At 33.0% G+C, this 22,060-nt stretch overlaps 1 protein-coding gene across 1 annotated transcript; it reads left to right on the forward strand.

The window, feature by feature from the left end:
* Positions 1-12,721: 12,721 nt before the first annotated feature.
* LOC144367756 (ankyrin repeat domain-containing protein 26-like) lies at positions 12,722-21,330 on the forward strand. Its single transcript, XM_078024919.1, has 4 exons — positions 12,722-12,935; positions 14,414-14,597; positions 16,598-17,542; positions 20,969-21,330. Exons 1-4 carry the CDS (start codon positions 12,766-12,768, stop codon positions 21,023-21,025), a joined length of 1,356 nt encoding a protein of 451 aa, XP_077881045.1. The 5' UTR covers positions 12,722-12,765; the 3' UTR covers positions 21,026-21,330.
* Positions 21,331-22,060: the final 730 nt, after the last annotated feature.

The raw sequence follows: 22,060 nt of genomic DNA on the forward strand, positions 1-22,060 counted from the left end.
TTTATTATGATGAGAATGATGATGATGGTTGGCTTCTTTAATTCCAATTTATAGAGTATTACATTTTTTGATTGTTACCAGTACATTTTTCAACAGCACCACGTTTAGAAATTACATCAGCTGAAGAGCAAAATACACTTGAAGGATCTGAAAGTAACCAGTTACTGGTATGTAAAACATGTACATTTAAATTCCTGCTCTCATATTGTTTTCTTTGCTTAGTAATTAGTATATGCCAAATGCAATTACCATTCAGAATATTCTTTCAGAATCAATATATCATATTTTAATATTGATTTTCAAAGTCTTTTAACTTATGATTAATCTTAAAATATGTCTGGTAACGTAGCAACTTATACCTAAATTTTATCCTTAGAAAAGAGGTCAATTTGTCAGAATATTGCATATAGGAAAACATTCTTGACTCTCTGAGTCTGGCTTATTTCATTGAGCATGATATTCTGCAATTCCATCCATTTACCAGCAAATGCCATCATGTCATTATTGCTTATGACTGAGTAAAACTCCATTGTGTACATGTGCCACATTTTTTTTCTTTATCCATTCATCTGTTAACAAGCACCTGGGCGGGGTTCATATTTGGCTACTGAAAATTGTGCTGCTGTAAATTGTGCTGCTATATAACTATAGTATGCTGACTTTAGTTCTTTTGGATAATTATTGAGGGGTGAGATAGCTCTGTCATAGGGTTTTGCATTCCTAGTCTCTTGAGGAATCTCCATATTGTTTTCCAGAGTGATTGTGTTAATTTGAAGTTCCACTAACATTTATTATTGTTTGTATTCTTGATCATTTCTAGGGTTGTTGGACATCTTTTCATATCCTTGTTGGCCATTTGCATTTCTTTTTTGAGAATTATAAGTTAAGTTTAGTTATTTTTCCCATTTATTACTTGTTTTTGCTTACATAAGCTTTGTAATTTGATGCTGTCCCAATTAATTGATTATTAATTTCATTCCTTGCCCTTTAGGAGTCTTGTTAAGGAAGTTGTTGCCTCTACCAATTTGTTGGAGTGTTGAGCCTATGATTTCTTCTAGCAGGTGCAAAATTTCTAGTATAATTCCTAGATCTTTGATCCACTTTGAATTGAACTGTGTGCATTGTGAAGATATGGATCTAGTTGCATTCTTCTTTATTTGGTGTGTAGTTTTCCCAATGTTCAGAGAAAATGCTCTGAGGTTTTTCTCCATTCAGTATGACATTGGCTTTGGATTTTCATATTGGCCTTTACAATGTTGAGGTTGTTCCTTTTATCCTAAGTTTCTCCAGTGTTTTAACGTGAATGGGACTTCTCTCTCTTTGATTAGTTTGGTTAAGGGTTTATCACTCTTGTTCATCTTTTTTAAAAATCAACTTTGTTGCATTTATCCTTTGTGTTTTTAATTTTCAATTGCATGAATTTAAGCTCCGATCTTAATTATTACCTATCTTCTACTGATTTTGGAATTATATTGTTCTTTTTGATGGTATTAAAATATGATGTTAGATTTTTTGTTTGGTATTTTTCTTTTATTTTAATGTATAAATGCTATAAATTTCCCACTAGGACTGCCTTCATACAGTCCCAGAGGTCTTGGTATTGTTCTATTCTCATTTGTTTTTAATAATTTAATTTCTTCCCCAATGTCTTCTTTGGCCAATTCCTGATAGAAAAGTGTATTACTTCATTTCAAGGTGTTACAATGGTCTCTAATTTTTATCTGGTTCTTAACTCCTAATTTCATTTCATCATTATCTGATAGAATGCAAGGAATTATCTCTTTTTGTATTTGCTAAGACTTTCTTTGTGCTCCCAAATATTATCTGTTTTAGAGAAAGTTTCATGTGCCTTTGAGAGGGTAAAATGAATTCACTTCAATAGATGAAATATTCTAAAGATGTCTGTTAAGTTCATTTCATTAATTCTACTTTTTACTCTTGGTTTATGTTTGGATGACCTATCAAATAATGACATGGTTTGTTGAAATCACCCAGTATTACTGTATTAAATTCTATTCGATTCTTTATAATATTGAGAAAGGCTTGCTTTTTGTACATCAGTACACCAATGTTTGGGGCACAAAGACAATCGTTTCATCTTGTTGTTGGTTGATTCCCTTAATAAGTATAAAATAATTCAGTTTGTCTTTTCTGATTAATTCTGGCTTGATGTCTACTTTGATAGGAGAGTAGCTACCTATAGGCCAGGTAGAAAATTATAGTCTCATTCTGTCTGGTAGCTCTTACTTCACTGCTTCCTTTCTGAACTTTGTAGGGGTGGAGGGCTGCTGCCTGCTCTGCCATCTTCAGTCTCTAAAGGACTTAGAATTCTTTGATTTCCACAGGAAAATTCCTGTAGCCCAGATGAAGGAGGAAGGGTGATGAGAAAGTCAAGAGTTACTCAGGAACAGCACCATAGTAGGGAGAGTTCAGGGAGGGTATTTGAACCCTGAGGAGGGTGGCTCAGGGTCAGAGCTGGGTGTGTGAGGAGGGGCTGCCCAGCTGTGCTGGTAGGAGGGCCCCAACTCACTTTGACAGGCCCATGTGTGTCCCTGCCATCCAGTGGAGACTACCTGCTTTTGCTCCTCAGGTCCTTCACATGCACACACTGTCTTGCTTGGTGCATATTGATATTGGCTCTTAAAATGTGTTAACTCCAGAGGAAGAATCAATTTAAAGGAAAACACTCTCTAATTTGAGACGTTATGTACTTGATTTGAGGAAAAAGTTGCTTCTGGAGTGTCTATCCCTGTAGTAATGCAGAAATGTCTTAAACACAAAGAACCCAGTCTTCAAAATTCTCTCCTTCTCATATATGCTCTGGGTCCCTAAAACATTCTCACCAGTCATTTGCTAAGATGCATCGAAGGGAAAATAAATTAAAGCCTGAACATAACAAACTAGAAAGTGAACATTCTTCTAACACTGAGGAGGAGAATTTCCATAATAATACAGAAAATTAAAAACTAGAAGTTGTTATAGTTACAATGAGAAAAGACCAAGGATTTGATCTACAAATAAAAGTAACTATGAACATAAGAACTCCTAGTTGGAATTTAAATGCTGGACCCATGCTTAGGGTCTAGTAAGTCAAAGCCATCTTGATTCACGTCTTACCTAATCCCAAGAAGTGAATCAAATTACTCAAATAAAAAGGCACAGTATTTATACTGTTAATGACACTTGTAAGAAAACAAAATCAAATCAAATTTTGTCCCAGAATCCATCATGTGATGCAATGCTATAGCTGTAAGAGCATGGGAACTGAATTAGAAAAGGTGAGTTTCTCTCTACCACTTAGTTGACAGAATAATAAAAGGATTTCTAGGTGAACACTTACTGCAAAACAAGGGAAGGTTTAGGAATGAGATAGGCATGTCTCAGGTAGAGGTCTTGACATTAGAGAAAGAAAAAGTTCACCTTCAAAATGGGAGAGCTATTCTCTTGTTGCTACTCTTGGTTTTTCTCAGTATCAATTGTAGTCTGATTTCCTGCTTTGAAAAAGCTCATGTATTAAATGGTGTTATCTAAATAAGAAATTCTGTCTAGAAATTTATGCTTTCTTCTTTCTCCATAAAGAGAATTTCAGGAAAATATTCTCATGATCTTTCTTTCTCATCATCTTAAGTCAATCAATCTTACAAGTGGCCTGTGAACTGGGAAAGTAATTTAGACCTATACCATATGACCTTCTGAACCAAGATAAGCATAAAGAAGTTGCTGACACAATGTAATAAGCTTGAGGTGTTTTTTTTCTCCCTCTTGGTGTAAGATTAATTCATATTTATTTACACATAGACACACACACAAACACACAACACACACACAAACACACACACACACAAAGGAAATGTAAGGGAAAGTTATGGCTGAGATGGAATATATCCTTGTGCCTAGTTTTGAGATATGTTTTCAGACAAACTAATCTGTTTATTGTGCTTTTATCTGTATAAGTTTATCTGTTTTACCAAACCATTGAAACATAATTCTAATATGAGCACTTCAAATATCTTTTACAAGTATATATACATCTTTTAAAGTCACTTCTGTTAAGTGTTTCTGTTTCAGTCAGCCCTTTACTTTAGGTTGTTTTGAAAAAATTGTTAATCTTGGTATGTTTGATCTTATCACATAAAGAAGCATTAAATCTCAGCCCCAAATTTTGTACTTGATTTCAATGTAGAACATGGATGTCTGAAGTTCTAAGTTTTAAATATAGACAAAATCTAGACATATCATTTTAAAAATAAATGTAGCAGCATATGAACTAGGAGGCTTCCCATCTCCCAAGAAGTAATTGGTTTACTTTTTCTGGATAATTTATCTGATGCCGAATTGTGAAATTGTGGTAACTTTCCATGCTACCAAAATGCTAGGTAGTGCCAATTGGGAGTCATTAAAACTTTCTTGGTTTTACTCCCAAGTAGATAATGGGGCTAATGCAGATAACCAGTCTGGGAAGCATCTCATTTTCCAGCATTCCATAGTTACAAGGTAGCAATTTTGTCCTGCTCCTTGTGTTGCAGCAAATTTTTGTTCAAATGTTGCTTTAGTTTATATGTTGCAATGAGCACCTTCACTGTTTTGCTCTCCCTGTATCTAAATGACAAAAGAATTGCACAAGGCAAGGTTGGAGACTAGCTTAATGCAGAAAGGGGAAATCTTCCTCTTTACTGAGGCTCAACAATGACAGTCCCTGAATTTGGGTGTTTAATGTACAATCCAGGTAGGAAAGACAGAAGAGGACTCCTTTCCTATCCTTTTCTTTTTATGTCTGCCAGAGCTACAGAGAGTGTAAATGCTAGATAGAAAAAATGGCTCAAAATAAAAGCATGGAATGAAAAATTGTTCTATTTGAAATTTTGGAAAACTCTTGTTATTTCCACTCAAACAAAAATGAAGCAGAATTGGCAAAAATTTTCAATGATATTTTATAAAATTAAAGGAAGCTCAAAATATTTTATGGGCTGAAATAATGACAATTAAACTAAAGCAGGAGGTAAAATCAAGGATAAAAGCAGAAAAAAAGAAACCTTTTTTATTAGAAAGTAGCATGATCATCCTTATCATTCATTAAAGGTAGAGGAAAAAAAGATGAAGCACTCAATTGAAACAAAAGAATCACAAAACCTATGTAAAGGTACTGAAGATACTGATTATAATGATGAACCCATGGAACAGAGAAAGAGCAGAAAAAATTATCATGAGCCTTTTTTCCTTACAAAGAGTCAAGAACATGATGGGTAAGCATGTGGCAGTACTCCACAGTAGATAATTGTTATTCTCCTCTAAATCTCATTCTAATTTGGTCTAACATTCATGATTGAGAAACATTAAGCTTTACCTGGGGATATTCAACCTTGCAATGTTTCCAGAAAAAAATGAAAGTAAACAATGATATACCATTTTAGTATGAATGTATTGATGAATTTTATTTAAAATGTAAGATAGGGAACTATGATGAAGAGAACGTTCTCATACAGTGTTTATAAATTAAATTTATCAGCACTTTTGGAAGGGTAATTTAGAGGCATGTACCAAAGATTTAGAATATTATTCGTCAAACCTAACAGCCTCACTTCTATTCCTGGATCCTTCTTGGAATGGAAAATATACTTGTAAATGCATGCCTGCCCACATATATTAAGGACAAATATTATATGATATACATAATGCATATAATATATATGAATATTTCTCATATGCATAACAGGAACATTAAATGCAATATATGTGTTAAGGATACACACACACACATATTTATTTATTTATTTAAGGGTATTTATTATAGCACTGTTATATCATTAAGTGAGAATCTAAATTCCTATCAATAAGGAAACAGTTATATTTTCATATCTATAAACTAATGTAGTAAGCAATCATTTAAAAAATGAGGTTGGTTCTATAGCATACTGTCAATTTCACATTAAAGTACACTTAAGAGAGTTGCATGACACCTCTTAAACAAATTTTGTTCTAATTCTTGAGAGTATCGTCATGTATAGATATGATTTTGTATGGTACTCTAAAATATCAGGTGTATCAACTTGATAGGTGTTTAGATTCTCAGGAAAATTGAAAGTTTGTTGGTGCACAACAGAAAAGTGAACTATCCACAACCTACTACTAAATATTGCTTTGATATTTTAAAGTATACAAACCTTGCTTCCCCATACCAACAGTGGCATTGAAAATGGATTTTGTGCTCAGGAAGTATTTGTGAAATGCATGAATACACTGTTGGATTATCATACCTGTTGATAAATTTCTTTAGAAAAAAATCTTTAGTTTACCAAAACTAAACTAGCTTTTAAACTATGTTTTAAAACATATTGGCACAATTCAAAAATTATTATTTATAATTATCACCAGATATGGAATAATAATGTAGATTGATCTGCTATTCTGTGTCTTAAAAACACCAGAAGAGAATTATTATTTTTCATAGTATATTGTGATATACATGTTTAGAACCTGGAATCTATATTTGGGGTTTGCTGCTGACCATTTCTATGCCTTTAAGCAAGTTACTTGGCCTTTCTTTGCCTAGTTTCTTCCTTTATATAATACATTATATGGTATCTGCCTTATGGAATTATGAAGATGATAAAAAGTTGAACCCATGTAGAGTGTTAGAAAAAATGCACAGTAATTGCATTGTAGGTTTTGAAAAATTAACTCATATCATTATACAAAAAGACTTTCCCTTATATAAGGATTTAAGCCATATTTTACTATGAGGTTTGAGTCCTTGGTAAAAATTTGTCTTTTATTTTGATTATAATAGCAGAATCTGCTGTATTTATTTCTATTAAAGAATTCAAGTAACATGATACTTTTCCTTTGGCTGTCAAATAGTGTGATCTAAATTTTATTTTTCTAATATTCTTTATGTAGTATTATTCTTTGTCCCTTAATGTTCCTCTTTCTGTTTATGATTGCAGAAAATGATTGTACTTTAAATAGCCTGTAAAATTTATGAATCGGAGAAATAATAACAAATGTAAATATTTTACATAAGAATATATTATACATTCTTATTAACATATTAATATTTACCTAAAAGGATTTTATATGTGTGTCTTTTCTTTTATTAGGGCCAGAGAGAAAGCATCTAACTCAAAGAGAAAGGTATTGTTAAAAATAATAAAAGGTAATATTTTATTCAAAAACACACTGTGAAAGGCTAAGTGATATAATTTTAAAATTTATATTGTATTGTAAAATGTAACATGAACCAGGAATGGTAGTGCATCCCTGTAATCCCAGCGGCTGGGGAGGCAAAAGCAGGAGGATTGAGAGTTCAAAGCCAGCCTCAGCAAAAGCGAGGTGCTAAGCAACTCAGTGAGACCCTGTCTCTAAAATAAAGTACAGAGTAGGGTGGAATGTGGCTCAGTGGACAGATGCCCCCGAATTCGATCCCCAGTTCCTTCACCCTGCCCCCAGGAAAAAAAAAAACATGTAACCTGAAATAATAGAGAATCATTTTAGGTAAAGGCTTCTACTTTGGGAAAGTGATTAAGAAATAGTCACCATTGATAAAGACATCCTTTTGACAGAAACTAGCTGTTATTTTACAAATACCTGTTTTTTGCACATAAAATAACAGACAGATGTTCCTTCTATGAATTTAGTACATGGTATAAATATTTGAGGGACATTTAGAAATCATATTTTTTTTACAGGTCAAAACAAGGGCCAACGCCATGGAAAACTTTGATAACTTAAGTAAGTCATGTCAAACAGCCTCAGAGGATTGTGAGTTGGCTTACCCTAATGATAAGAAAATTTTACAGTTGATTAAACAACATAAAACATCATGTAAAGGTAGGGCCTTTGCATAAAAATTAGGCCTTTTATGTATATTATAATAATAGATGCATAAATAAGAAATATTATTATGTTATAATAATAATACAATAACATTGCTTAGCAGTGCACCAGGGAGAGGTGATGTTTTACAGCTGTTCCTATCAGAAGTATACATTATATTAAAATAGATGGTAAACTGGGTTTCACTCTGAGCCAAAGAGCTAGGATAATTCCCACTGCACTTTTCTTTGTGAATGGTACCCTGGCTCCTTTTGTTGGCTGTGTTGCTCTCTTGTGCCTTGATCATGACCTTTGTCTCTTGTGCCTTGATCATGATCATTGTCTCTATCTGAAGTCTGCAGTAACCTTACACCTGTTTTTCTTGCTACCCTACCTCCTAAAACCATGCCCTAGCCTGCAACCATAATTATACATTTTTAAAAATTCAGATATGATCATGTTAAGCCTACCCTTAAAACCTAGCTCTCACATATTTTTGCTATAAGGTGAAAAAGATTTTAGTCCTCTTGCTTATCCTGCATTGATGTGCCCCAACCACTGTCTTAGATGTGTGTCCTTAGAGTACAGCTTTTTGTTTTAAAAGTTTCAATGTGAGATATTATTGAAAATATGATAAACTTCACATATGTAAATTATGCAATTTGACAAGTTTTAACATACAAGTTACACACATTTAAATACCATAATCAAGATGTTCAACATTTCTAGCAATTAGAGAAAATGCAAATTAAAACTGTACTAGAGACTTCATCTCACTCCAGTTAGAATGGCAACAATCAAGAATACAAGCAACAATAAATATTGGTTGAGGATGTGGAGAAAAGGGTACCCTCATACTCGCTGGTGGAACTGCAAATTTGTATAACCACTCTGGAAATCATCATGGAGATTTCTCAGAAAACTTAGAATGGAACCACCATTTGTTCCAGTTATCCCACTCCTTAAAATCAACCTACTGTAGTGACATAGCAAAATCTATGTTTGTAGCAGCTCAATTCACACAATAGTCAAGCTATGGAAACAATCTAATTGTCCTTCAACAGATGAATGTATAAATAAAATGTGGTATATATACAAAATATATAAAGAATGGAGTATTACTCAGCTGTAAAGAAAAAATTAAAATAATGGCACATGTTAGTAAATGGATAGATCTGGAGAATATTATGCTAATTGAAATAAGCCCATTCCCCAAAATGAAAGGTCAAAAGTTCTTTCTGATATATGCTAACCCAAAACAAGGAGGGTGGGGAGGGAAAGAATAGAAATCCATCACTAGATAAAGGGAAATGAGGGAGGGAAGGAGGGGGGGAAGGACAATAGAATTATCAGACATAACTTTCCTAGCCTCGTATTTGAATAAATGACCAGGGTAACTCTGCAGCATGTACCACCACAAGAATAGGATCCTAAATAAAATGAATTATACTCTATGTATGTTAATTTCCAAAAATACATTCTAGTGTCATGTATATTGATAAAGAACAAATTAAAAAAAACAGTTAAGAAACTTATTAATCACAAAATACTCCTCATGCCGCTATATATTCCCTAATTAAGAAATCTCAAACAGCTTTCCAACATATTTCCATATTTTTCAATGCCCATGGTATGAAAGGTCCCATTCTTTCCTATCTTCAATATCAAGTCATATGGTCAATTTTTAATAATTATAACCTTTCTAAGAGGGTGGTCTGCACACATGCACACATCAGAACGGTTTCAATATGCCTTACACTAATGACCAGTAATGTTGAGGATGTTCCATGTGCTTATTATTAATTTGGATGACATTTTTGGTCACTTATCCTTTTAATTCTCTGTTATTTTGTTTGTTATTTTAAATTATTCATTCCAGTAGGATTCATTTTGATAAATTTATACAAGCATGAAATATATTTTATTCTAATCAGGCTTCCAATCTTGTGGATGTACACAATGTTGAGATTCACTGTGGTGTATTCCTGTATTTAGATAGGAAAGTTATGTCAGATTCATTCCACTCTCTCCTCAGGATACCATTCCTTATCAGCTATTTTTTTTGCAAGAAATTTTCACCACTTTGTGTCTTGATATTTTCTCCTCTTAACAGCTATTTTTAAGAGCTTCAGTTTTAAATTTTGATGAACTCTAACTTATGTATTTATGCAAATAACATATTTTGTCATTTGTGTCATAGCATTTTAATTTCTTTTGTAATCCATTTGATTTTAAGCTGACATAGTAGGGGGACATATTGATAGGGCACACTGTGTAATAATAAGAGCAGAGTGATTGAGATATATCTCATATATCTCTTATCTCTTTTAGAATCATGCAAAATCCTTTCTAGGGAATAGCTATTAAGAAACCAACCTACATGCCCTTCAACAGATGAATGAATAAAAAAATGGGATATATGTATGCATATACCTATACATACAAAGTAAATAGACACACACACACAATGGAATATTAGTCAGCCAAAAAAAGAATAACTTTGTCATTTGCCAGAAATATTTTGTTGTTGATTTCTGATCATGACTTCATAATCAGGGAACATATTGTGCATGGTTAAATTATTATGACATCTTAAATTACAATTTATTTTCTGATCTTAGCATCTGTTCCATTTTGGTGGAAAATGGTGGTGTTAAGCTTTTCTACATTCTTGCTGACTTTCTGCCTACTTTTTCTACCACTTATTGAGTGAGGAGTTGGGCCCCTCAAATGATAATTGTAAATTTGCTTATTACTGTTTGGAGCTCTATCAATTTTTTGCCTCAAGAATTTTGTATCTATATGGTACACAAAAACATTTGTGATCATATAGATACATCATCTTTTTCATCAATTGAATCTTTTATCACTGTGTAATTACCATGTTTATTGCTTGTAGTGTTTTGTAATATGAAATCTCATCGGGCCTTTATGTAGTCATTCCCATGAAGCCTTCTTTTATCAAGTGTCAGTGTGGTCTATCTTTATATTTTTAACCAATGTGTGTCTAAATTAAAAAATGTATTTCCTGTAGGAGATGGGAAGCACATAGTTGTAGAAAGCACATTTCTTGTAGAAAGCATAGAGTTGAATCAGACTATTTTGTTCATACTAACAACCTGCCATGTAATTTGAATTTTTAGAGCTTTTTGTTATGTACATTTGGCCCTTGAACAGTGTTGGTGTCAGGAGTGTCACCCACCTGTGCAATCAAAGAAAATCTGTGTGTATATTTGAATCTGCAAAAATCAGAGGTACTAATAGCCAGCTGTTGACCAAATCTGTCTTTCTAATAGAAACAATTAACATATTTTGTATGTTAAACGTGAGGGAAAATGTATAAAAACTGTGAGAGATCATTTTTTACAGTCATAGCCAACTTGCTGGAGACCAAGTACTCCCATGGAGATAATTAGCATCATGGGGCCTTTTATGCAGCAGTTCATAACAACTCAGTAACCATAGGAGGTGACTACATAATTATTTGAGTAGTGCAGTTATATACTATGACATCTCCTGACTTCTCTGAAATCTTTCAAATTGTTTATAATTTCCTAAAACAAATAAACTAATCTGTGTATAAGACAACTCCCAGAGTTTAATCCTGTATTGTTCAATGGTTAATGTAGTTGGACTACCCTATCATCATGCTCTTTGATTTCTATCAGTGTTCCTCCCCTCAAGTGTAGTTTGTGTTTCTTTTTTAACCATATCTTTCATCTTCCTCTTCTCCTTCTGAATTTTATTTTGGAAGTGAGTCAGGTTTCTAGTAATGAGCTTGATATCCTTCCGAGTCTTGTTTTTATGATTGTTCAGGTGATCAGCTGGTTGGGAATTCTCCACTATTGGGAGTTGCTGATGACTCTCTCCTTATCCTGTGAATTATCTATTTTTCCAGATTGACTGATGGGCAGAGACACCCTTCTTGGCACTCTGTGAACAGGAGATGGTTCCTCTAACCTTAAGCAATGCTTTTTCTTTGGGTCTCAGGTTGCTTCTTGGCACTCCTTTGTCGTCCATTAGTCTGCTAAAAATTCAAAGGGGGTCCTCTGCAGATGTCCAAGGTTCTTTCTCTGTAGTACTTTCTCCTCTCCTGTTCTATCCTGTGATGTCTCTGTGTCTTGGTTTTACCAGAATCTCAGCTCCATCACCTCAGCTCAGAGAGGCTGGTAGACTGTCCTTCTGCTTGTTCTTCTTGAATCACCACCTTGAAGCTCTCACAACAGGGAGATGGCACACTTACAAAGCTTACATCATTTGTTTCCTGTCTACTGGGGATCATTTTTCTCATTGTCTGAAGTGTCCATGGTCTTGGGAAATGTGGTTTAATATCTTTGGCCTGTTTTGGTTTGGGTAGTTTCTGGTGGGATCAGGAAGCAGTACCTGTTACTTCCTCTTGGCCAAAAGCAGATTGTCATAGAGCCTCAGTACATGCTGTATGTTGACTGGAATGCTCTTCTTCACCCTCTGCCCAGCTGCTTCCTGATAATTTTCATTTCTCTGGGGAGTCATATTTTCCTCAGGGAAAACTTTCTGTAGCTCTGATTCCATAATGTGATTACAGAACTCTGTTTCCCTACATTATCCATTTATTTGTCTGTCTTCTCCTCTACACTTTAAGCTAAAGAAGAACATGGATCTCATCTGGTAGGTTTTTCTACAGAATATATTATAATGTGCCAAAAGTTGTAGGCACTCTGCGTGCATTTCTTCAGTGCATGAGTGCCTGTGAAAATGTACAGTCCTTCATATATGAAAAATATTCACATATTTGACTTTTATCATGTTTGTTTTAAAATTTATTGTTGTTTGTTTTTAAAAAATAAATTTTTGGTTGTTTTTTATTCATTTAAAAAATTTGCATTGCAATCATTGCTTCATGTTTTTTTCCATTATATAGATTCTTTGAGCCTATCCAAAATCGAGGATGCAGTTATTTCATCTCAAAGAACAATGGAACATAGAAAATGTCACTGTTCACAGTATTCACTATTTATAGAAAAACTTACAAAGATGGCAACTAAAGTTTGTGAGCTAAAAATAAATCTCTCAGATGCAAAAAAAGTAAATGCCATGCTACAACATGAAAAAGCAGAGTGGAAACAGGAACTCTCTAATTTGAGGTATGATATCCTAACTTTAAAGAAATGTTTGAATGATCCATTTTTTGCTGGAAAAAAATAATTTTGTTAGTTCTTCTTAGTTACACATGAGAGAAAAATCCATTTTGATAAAATTATACAAGCATAGGACATTTTTTATTTCCTGACTTACCTTTTAGCATTTCATAAGGGAGAAAACTTCTAATTCTTCTGGAGTGTGAAAATCTTGGAAATAAAAACAAGTTGGTAGGAATGATTACTTCCACCAAGTGAATGCATATTCTTCCCAATCACAATTCTACTGGCTACGTAAAAGCCCACTTTACAGGAATCTCAATATTCATTAACAAATAAAAGTTTTCGACTGTATTTTATTCATTTAAAAAAATTGTATAGCAATCATTGCTTCAAGAAACTTCATTTATAGAAATTGTTTTCTATATGTTTATTTTGACTACATCCTTCAAAATACAATTATTTATTTAGAGACATTTTTAAAAGGTATTTAATCAGTATTTCTAAATTGTACTCTAGAAAATTTGTGTAAATTTACAATTCCAAGAGAGGATGAGGTGAAATGGGCATTTTCCTCAATGAAGAAACATGTTTTTAAAAATTACACATTTTTTTTTCTTCTTGTGCCTGGGATGGAACCCAGGATTTTGTTCAAGAGTATAGGTCTGCTCTTGGTGAGCTATATCCCCAGATGCTGTCTTATTCTTAAGACCCATGAAATAAAATATGAGTTAAAAAGTGATGACTATTTTGTTCAATTTATCTCATATATAAATAAAATAAGTTCAAATTTCTCTGGTAAAAAGACCTATACTCTTTATTATTAGATTAAATTGTTCCAAAACTAATTTTTACATTGTTTATAAAGTACATAATAATCAACAAGATCACTTGAAAGTGTTACCCAAAAAGAAATAATAAAAAGTGTAATACAAGGAATTATACTCCTTAGATTAGGAGTATAATATAGTAATATGCTGTTATGTGTGGTATGAAAACCTATGAAGGTACTATATTACATTGTGGATCATTTCAAGGGATATGTTTAATGTTTCATGAAGATAAACCTTATTTCCAGTAAACTTATGAACTGGTTTTTAAACAATAATTTTTGAAAACAACTTTAAATCATATTTAGAATTCAGGAGGAATTCTTAAAGTTAAGTTTCAACTTGTGAATTTACAGAATCATCTCAAAATTTCTTTTGCATAATTTTTACCAGAGTTATTAGTAACAGAATCTTACCGAATAACAGAATGTTCTTTATTACCTTTATATATCTAAATCTTTTATTTCTATATAGAGATATATCCCCTTTGAGAGTTATTGAAGTAGGAAATAAAATGTGAAAACAAGAAGGGAAATGTATTTGAGAACACAGAATTTGTATTAGGATAATAAATTAACATATGAAGAGCAGTTCATAAAGTGAACTTTTTTCTTTCTAACAAAATGAATTTTAAAATAACTTATTTAACTGCAGATGTGAACTACAAGAAGAAGAGAAGAAGAGAAAAAATGCTGATCATCTTTTGGAAAAAATTAAGCACCAGTTAAGAGAAAAAGAAGAGGTATATAATAAAGAAATGGAAATAAAAAGACAACTTGAAATGGCTCTGAAAACAAGAGATATGGAACTGAATACTGAAAGAAATAAGTTAAAGCAGGTAAAATGAGTGTCAAATTTCTTACATTATTTCAACCTTAATTATATTATTTGTATAATTTAATATATGTGGTCATGTTTCACTTCATGATTGGGATAAGATCTGAGAAAGGTATCTTTCAGTAATTCCATCATCATGCAATCATAAGCTTGAACTTGCACAAACAGAAGATGTCTACCCTGCAATATAATCTTATGAGTCCACTGTTGCATACCAGTCTGTTGTCTAACAAAGCATTGTTATGCCATGCATGACTACATTATTTAGGTTTAAAACAAAAGGCATCTTTTGGCTTTTATGGCTAAAATTTTTTATTGCAATGTTGACATCTAATAGATGTTCCACATGATTTCTGAATGTAGTAATGGAAGCTGAGTGGAGTTAACTCACTAACATAATTGTTAATTTGGGCATTTTATGTTATAACACAGGCTAAATTACTTTGAAACAATCAGGAAACTTATTACATGTGTTGTAAAATATTGTATTTCATGATGCTGTCTCACTCTGCTTTTAGGAGATGTTTTTTCTCTGAGAAATTTATCTGTTATTTATGAGATTAAAATTTGAGCTATCCATGTGGGATAAAGTTTCATGTGCTTTAATAGCCTCCTTCTTTTTAAAATATTTTTATCAGAGTACCATAATTATACATAGTAATTGGGTTCATTTTATCAAAATCATATGTGCAAGGAATTTGATTTCAAGCCCCATTTCCCCTCTTTTCCTCACTTTCTCATTCCTGTTATCCTCTTCCCTTCTCTATTAAGCATACTTCCTTTTCTATATGCATTAAAGTGAAATTGCCTTTGGTATCTTTATATATGAATATATAACATGATTTTGTTAAATTAATTCCATTTATCTTCCCCTTTTCTTCCTTCCTACCTCTCATTCTCCTACATCTACTTCACTCTTCTTTTCTGTATCTTTCTGCTCTCTGATATCCTCTCCCACTGGCTTCTTTCCTATATTATGCTCTAGCTTCCACCTATGAAAGAAAACATTCAACCTTTGATTTTCAGTTGGGTTTATTTCACTTAGCATGATTTTCCCCATTTCTATCCATTTACTGGCAAATGCTCTTCTAGCATTCTATTTTATGGCTGAGTAAAAATCTGTGGTGTATATTTACCACATTTTTTTAAATCTGCTCATCCATTAATGGACATCTGGCCTAGTTCCATAGCTTGGCTACTGTGAACTGTTCTGCAATAAACCTTGAAGTGTATTGCTGTAGTATGCTGATTTTAGATATTTTGGATATTCAAGGAAGAGTTGGAATAGCTGCATCACATGGTGATTCCATTCCTAGTTTTTTGAGTAATCTCCACATTGCTTTTGAGACTGGTTGTACTAGTTTGTAGTCCCAGCCTCAATGTAAAGAGAGTGCCTTTCTCCCACATCCTCACCAATATTTGTCATTATTCATGTTCCTGATCATTGGTATTCTAACTGGAGTGAGATGAAATCTTAGTGTAATTTTGATTTTTGCATTTCCTTAATTTCTAGAGATGCTGAAGATTTTTCATATTTTCTTGTCAATTTATGTTTCTATTTTTGAGAAGTAGAATGTGTATAGAACATTTTCAGAAATGGAGAACCAAAAAATTTTGGAAAATTTTTATCAATCAAGTATATGTACAGCTAAGGCTCTTACTATGGCTTGGTTCTATACATTAGAATGGAAACCTTTTTTAAAAAACATGGTCACAGCTATTAATCACTATTCTATGTCTTGGGTCTGTTGTACTTCAGGAAAAGTGTTCTTTAATTCTGAGATTCTTATAACTCATCATTTCTTTTGTACTCTTATAGATTCTCTTTCTTCAATTAACTTTTTGAACTTCTGGGAATATATGCTTTCATAAGGTCTGAAGTTTAGCTCTAATTTTTCTCCATATATATTAAGTGTTGCAATGAATGGATATCCAACTGGAGAAAATTATAATAATTTTTGGAATTGAGTGCTAGCTAACTATTTCCTTGGTTTTGCTTAGGTTTCTACTAGAAATAAAATGGGAAAAGATCTGTTGGATAAATATCACAGAATAAAGGATATAATTGCTACGAAAATAATAGACATAATAAAACATGAGAACCAAGAAAAGGAAAAGAAATACCTTGAGAATATTGAAATTTTAAAAGGTAAGTATGATGACCTTCAAAAGACAATCAAGCAGAAAGAGGAAACAGCTGGAGCGAATCCATTCCAGGATAATGAACAATTTAATAAGATGAAAGATGAGATAACAACGCTAAAATTTCAACTGGAGTATGAAAAAGAAAACAGGGAAAGACTGGAAACAGAAGTTAAGTCATACCGTGCCAGATTGGTTGCTGCACCCTTCCATCAGTATGAAGGCCAGACATCAAGAGAATACCAAGAATTTGCTTTCCAGTCAGCCAGAGAGGAATACTTGCATTCACAAGCCAAAATGAAGTTTGCTATCTCTCGCCTCAAAGCTCATAGTGAGTTTGTTTCTGAAGAACTTGTTAAGTATGAAGAAAGATTCTGTATCCTAAAAAATAAAGTCCGTCAGACAAGACATGCTGTTAAAGAAATGTCTTTGAATTTAGAAACTCTACAAAGAGACCTATGGCAAGCACAGTGTCAGATAAAGAAAATTAAATACACATATCACAATGAACAAACTGAAGTGAATAAATATGATGGGAAGCAGGATTCCATAGAGGAGAGAACACAACCGCAGACTGAAAATACATTGCTTCAACAGCAATTGCACAAACCTCACAACAAATCTGTCAACAAAGACACAGTAATAAGTATCCAACAGCATCGTCATGATATTGTAGAAAAACTTCGAGCTGAGATTAAAAACCACAATCTCATTCTTGAAAACATAATTAATAAATTAAGCAATAAATGTGATCATATTGAAGAAAGACTGAATCAATATGAAAATGAGAAAACAGAAAGAACAGTAAGTATCAAGCATAAAAACATATGAATTACCTTTAATGGAGAATTCAAAGTAATGTTTGCTTATGACTAAATGTTGAATCTAATTGTGTGGAAAAATCCATACACTATAAATGTATTTGCTCTATCAACTCCAAAACAACCTCACTTCTGCCAAATTCACATTTGACCTAATTCCCAACACAAAGAAATAATCCATGTTTGAAGTGATGTCTGCTTATTTCCCTGCTCTGGTCATTATTCATTGTATACATGCTTTGAAATATCACACTGTACCTTATAAATATGTACAATTATGTGGTGATTAAAACTAAAGATTCAGAGGTACCTAGTACTGCATTCAAAATTTACCAAAAATAATTGAAAATGTTGAATCTGAGATATTTTTACTCAATGCTGTACATTGAGTAAAAAAGGCATTGTGTTTCCTATGAAGCTTGAAGATGTTAATTTACAAATATTTAATATACCTATACTGATATTAAAAATGTAGTTATTCACTTGAATTCAAATTTAATTAAGCTTTTAGGTCTTTTGGGTATAGTCTGAGAAGAGGAATAGCTGGGTCAAATGGTGGTTCCATTCCAAGCTTTCCAAGGAATCTCCATACTGCCCTCCAAATTGGCTACACTAATTTGCAGTCCCACCAGCAGTGTATGAGTGTACCTTTTTCCCCCGCATCCTCGCCAGCACTTGTTGTTGTTTGACTTCATAATGGTTGCCATTCTTACTGAAGTTGAGATGGTATCTTAGAGTAGTTTTAATTTGCATTTCTCTGACTGCTAGAGATGGTGAGCATTTTTTTATGTATTTGTTGATTGATTGTACATCCTCTTCTAAGAAGTGTCTGTTCAGGTCTTTGGCCCATTTGTTGATTGGGTTATTTGATTTTTTTGTTATACCCTAGAGATTAGAGCTCTATTTGATGTGTGAGGGGTAAAAATTTGTTCCCAGGGTGTAGGCTCCCTATTCACCTCACATATTATTTCTCTTGCTGAGAAAAAAAAAAAACTTTTTAGTTTGAAAAACAGCATACTACAGGGACACAGCCACATCAATGTTTATAGCAGCATAATGTACAATAGCTAGAGTGTGGAACCAACCTAGATATACCTTTCAATGGATGAATGGATAAAAAATATTGGCATATATACACAATGGAATATTACTCAGCACTAAAAAATAACAAGATCATGGCATTTGCAGGGAAATGGATGGCATTAGAGAAGATTATGCTAAGTGAAGTTAGCCAATCAAAAAAAAAATGTTTTCACTGATATAAGGGGGGTGACTCAAATGAGGTAGGGAGGAAGAGCGTGAGAAGAAGATTACCTCTAGATAGGGAAGAGAGGTGGGAGGGAAAGGAAGGGAGAAGGGGAATTGCATGGAAAATGTAAGGAGACCCTCATCGTTATACAGAATACATGTATGACGAAGTGAGGATAAAGAAAAAAAAAGTGTGTCACATTAGATTGGGTAGAGAGAACTGATGGGAGGGGAGGAGAGGGGAAGGGATGAAAGGAAGGACAACAGAATAAAATAGACATTATTATTGCTGTATGTATATACATTACTGCATGACCGATGTGATTCTGCAACCTGTACGTTCAGAAAAATGAGAAATTATACCCCATCTGATTCAAATGTATGATATGTCAAGATCATTGTACTGTCATGTGTAACTAATTAAAACAAATTTAAAAAAATAAAATGCATTCAGGAAAAACAATATTAAATCAAGCTATGAAATATTTTGCAGAAACATGTCATGCAAGGAAAAAATCCAAACCAAACCAAACAAATGGTCCACTTTCACACACAAATAAGCAGCACTAAGAAAAGAAATATGAACTGTTGTAGATTAGAAGACCCAGAAGGTCCATACCAACCAAATATAATGTATGGATCTCTATTGGAATGTAATCAAACATGAAAAGATATTTTGATAACCTTTCAATTTCAGACTTACAGAAAGCTTGCTAGAGTACCAAGAATTCCCAGATACCCTTCATGTGTTAAGGACTTACCATGTTTACTTTATCACTCTCTCTTACACTGCTTGGAATTGAACCCAAGTTCTTGCACAGGCTTAGCACATTCTCTCCTAGTGAACTATGTCCCACCCTTGAATAATATTTGTAATACCTTGATGTTCCCTTGTTTTAAGACCATGATGAAGTCTACAAAAAGAAATGCTCATATGTAGATTGAGTTAAGTGGGCTATTTTGACAGCTGAGCCGAAGTGTAGATGATATATTTTGTAATAATTCTCCTTCACTAGCATTTTATCTATTCTGCTTAGTTCTTTTATTCATGGCAGTAGTAGTAGAATTGAAAATCACCATCTCAATTTTTTAAGACCACTCACCTCTTTCAAAGCATCTACTTTTTGTGAAATCATAATGGGATTAATGGCTGGAAAATCATAGTTGATTTAAGCTACCCATCGTTTCTGTCATTAATCGTGCATATTTGCAGACAACTTGTTCAGACTTAACTGTTAGTGTTGTAAAGGATACAACTTCATCCAATGCAAAGATAATTATAGCTCTCTGTGGTTCACTAATTGGGCATTGAATCCCCATTGTGAGACTAGCAAAGTGTGGCAGGACTCACGTACACCAGGAATAGAGTGAGGAGTGGAGCAACTGTTAGGAGCTGTGCTCAGGGAAGTAGGTGGAGGCCAGGTCACCTAGGGTCTCCTTTTTATTCTTAGTTGGTAATCTTTTGGAAAGACTTATGCATAGGAGTGAATGTGTGAGGAACTCTGGTGTCAATTTGAGCCTCTAAGAAAAAAAGGGGGTAATGTTCTCTGTAGAATTCACCAGTCCTAATCCAATCCACATACTCATGTATGTTTGAGAATTCAGTAGGTTGTCAAGCATTGTATCAGGGGAGGAACAGTTAGAGGGCTGAATCTGTTGTCTAAAGAACAATAAAAGTGATCAGACTTGAAGACAACACCTTCTGTGTCCTCAACAGAATCCAGAAATAAGAGCCATGCACAGAAGATAGATAGATGTATGTGGTGATATTTTTCAGAGAACTATGTAAGAGTTAAGAATGGTTAATATCCAGAAATCAAATCATAAGGTGATTTATAAAATAATTAACAGAAATATCTTACCAGGTAGCAATGAGACCACTTCAACAAGAACGGGCTTCACTTGAAGTTTCATCTGATTGTCACCTTAATTTAGAAGAGGAGACACAGGAATTAAGAAGAAACTAGATCAAGTCACAAGTCAAATATGTATGAAATTGGACATTTAAAATCTAAAATCTAAAAATTTTAAACAATAAAAAGCATTTTAGGATACTAACTTCAGTGCCTAGCATTCTTTGGATTTCCATTATACTTGATTTTTATTATGATTTTATTATTATTCTCTTGATTGAACTTATTTATTTGTTTTTGTTTTTCAGTACTGGGGATTGAACATGCAAAGAGTGAATATTCTCATAATAATCTTATCATTCTGATGCTACCTGACCATATGAATGTTGAACTGAGGAATGAAGAATGGCGAAACCCAAAGCTCTGTTACTCAGGCACATTGATAATTAACTCAGTGTTCAACAATGGGCAAATTATATTTCAAAGTAATGTTTTAGTAAACTGTGAAATCTTTGAGAGACAGAATATAATAATAATTCATTTTGTTCCATTTGCTATAGAATTTGTACCTAGACTTAATAGAACTTCTGCAAACATTCTAGTAAAAATATCAAGTTATTTTATTATCATTTAAAAATATTTTGTACCTTGGGTTTTACTTTTTTTAATTCTGACCTTATATTTTTATTTTATGTTTTTATAAAGCTTCTTTTTTTTCTGGTTTAACGTTTCAAGTTTGCTTTTATTTATTGTTTCTACACATTTAGTTTTACATGTTTCTTAGTCATGCTTTTTAAATTATTTCTGTTTTTTTAAGTTTATATTTAATGTACTCAGCCTGGTCAATCATTGATTAGTAAACTTATATTACTCATTTTTAGACTTTCAAAAATAAGTAGAAGACTGTTTTCTCTCAAAACAACTTTACTATATTCACTGTAAAATATTTCTTTGTAGCAAAATGTTGTCATTATTCCAAATTCCTCTTTAATCCAGGGGCTATATAGAAAAATGAATTGTTATTTTTTCCACTCAAGTGGATTTAGAGTTAATTGTTGTTGGTGATAATGGGTATTTTCATGTATATATGGAATACACAAATTCACAAGGTTGAATAAAATTAGCATATATTAAATTAAAAAATTTGAATCTTTGTTGGCTCCTACAACTAAATTTGAATTTAGTTGTAGTATGTGCCCATTGGATTTTTATGTACTCTCAAACTACCCAAACTATAATATAATTTGGCCAATGTCACTAACACTCCCCACCCATCCCTACCTCCCACCCCTAGATCTTTTTCCTTTACTGATCTCCCTTTTATTTTCATGATTTTGTTCCAACATTTCTTTACCTTTTTCCTCTCTAGCTTCTGCATGTGAGAGAAAGCATACAACATT

This window comes from Ictidomys tridecemlineatus, chromosome 11 (genome assembly GCF_052094955.1).
Source record: "Ictidomys tridecemlineatus isolate mIctTri1 chromosome 11, mIctTri1.hap1, whole genome shotgun sequence".
Classification (NCBI taxonomy): domain Eukaryota; kingdom Metazoa; phylum Chordata; class Mammalia; order Rodentia; family Sciuridae; genus Ictidomys; species Ictidomys tridecemlineatus.

Coding starts and splice junctions, on each gene's coding strand:
- LOC144367756 (XM_078024919.1), top strand. CDS start 12,766: ATGGAACATAGAAAATGTCACTGTTCACAGTATTCACTATTTATAGAA. Junction 12,936..14,413: donor CAGGAACTCTCTAATTTGAG/GTATGATATCCT, acceptor ATTTAACTGCAG/ATGTGAACTACAAGAAGAAG. Junction 14,598..16,597: donor AAAGAAATAAGTTAAAGCAG/GTAAAATGAGTG, acceptor GGTTTTGCTTAG/GTTTCTACTAGAAATAAAAT.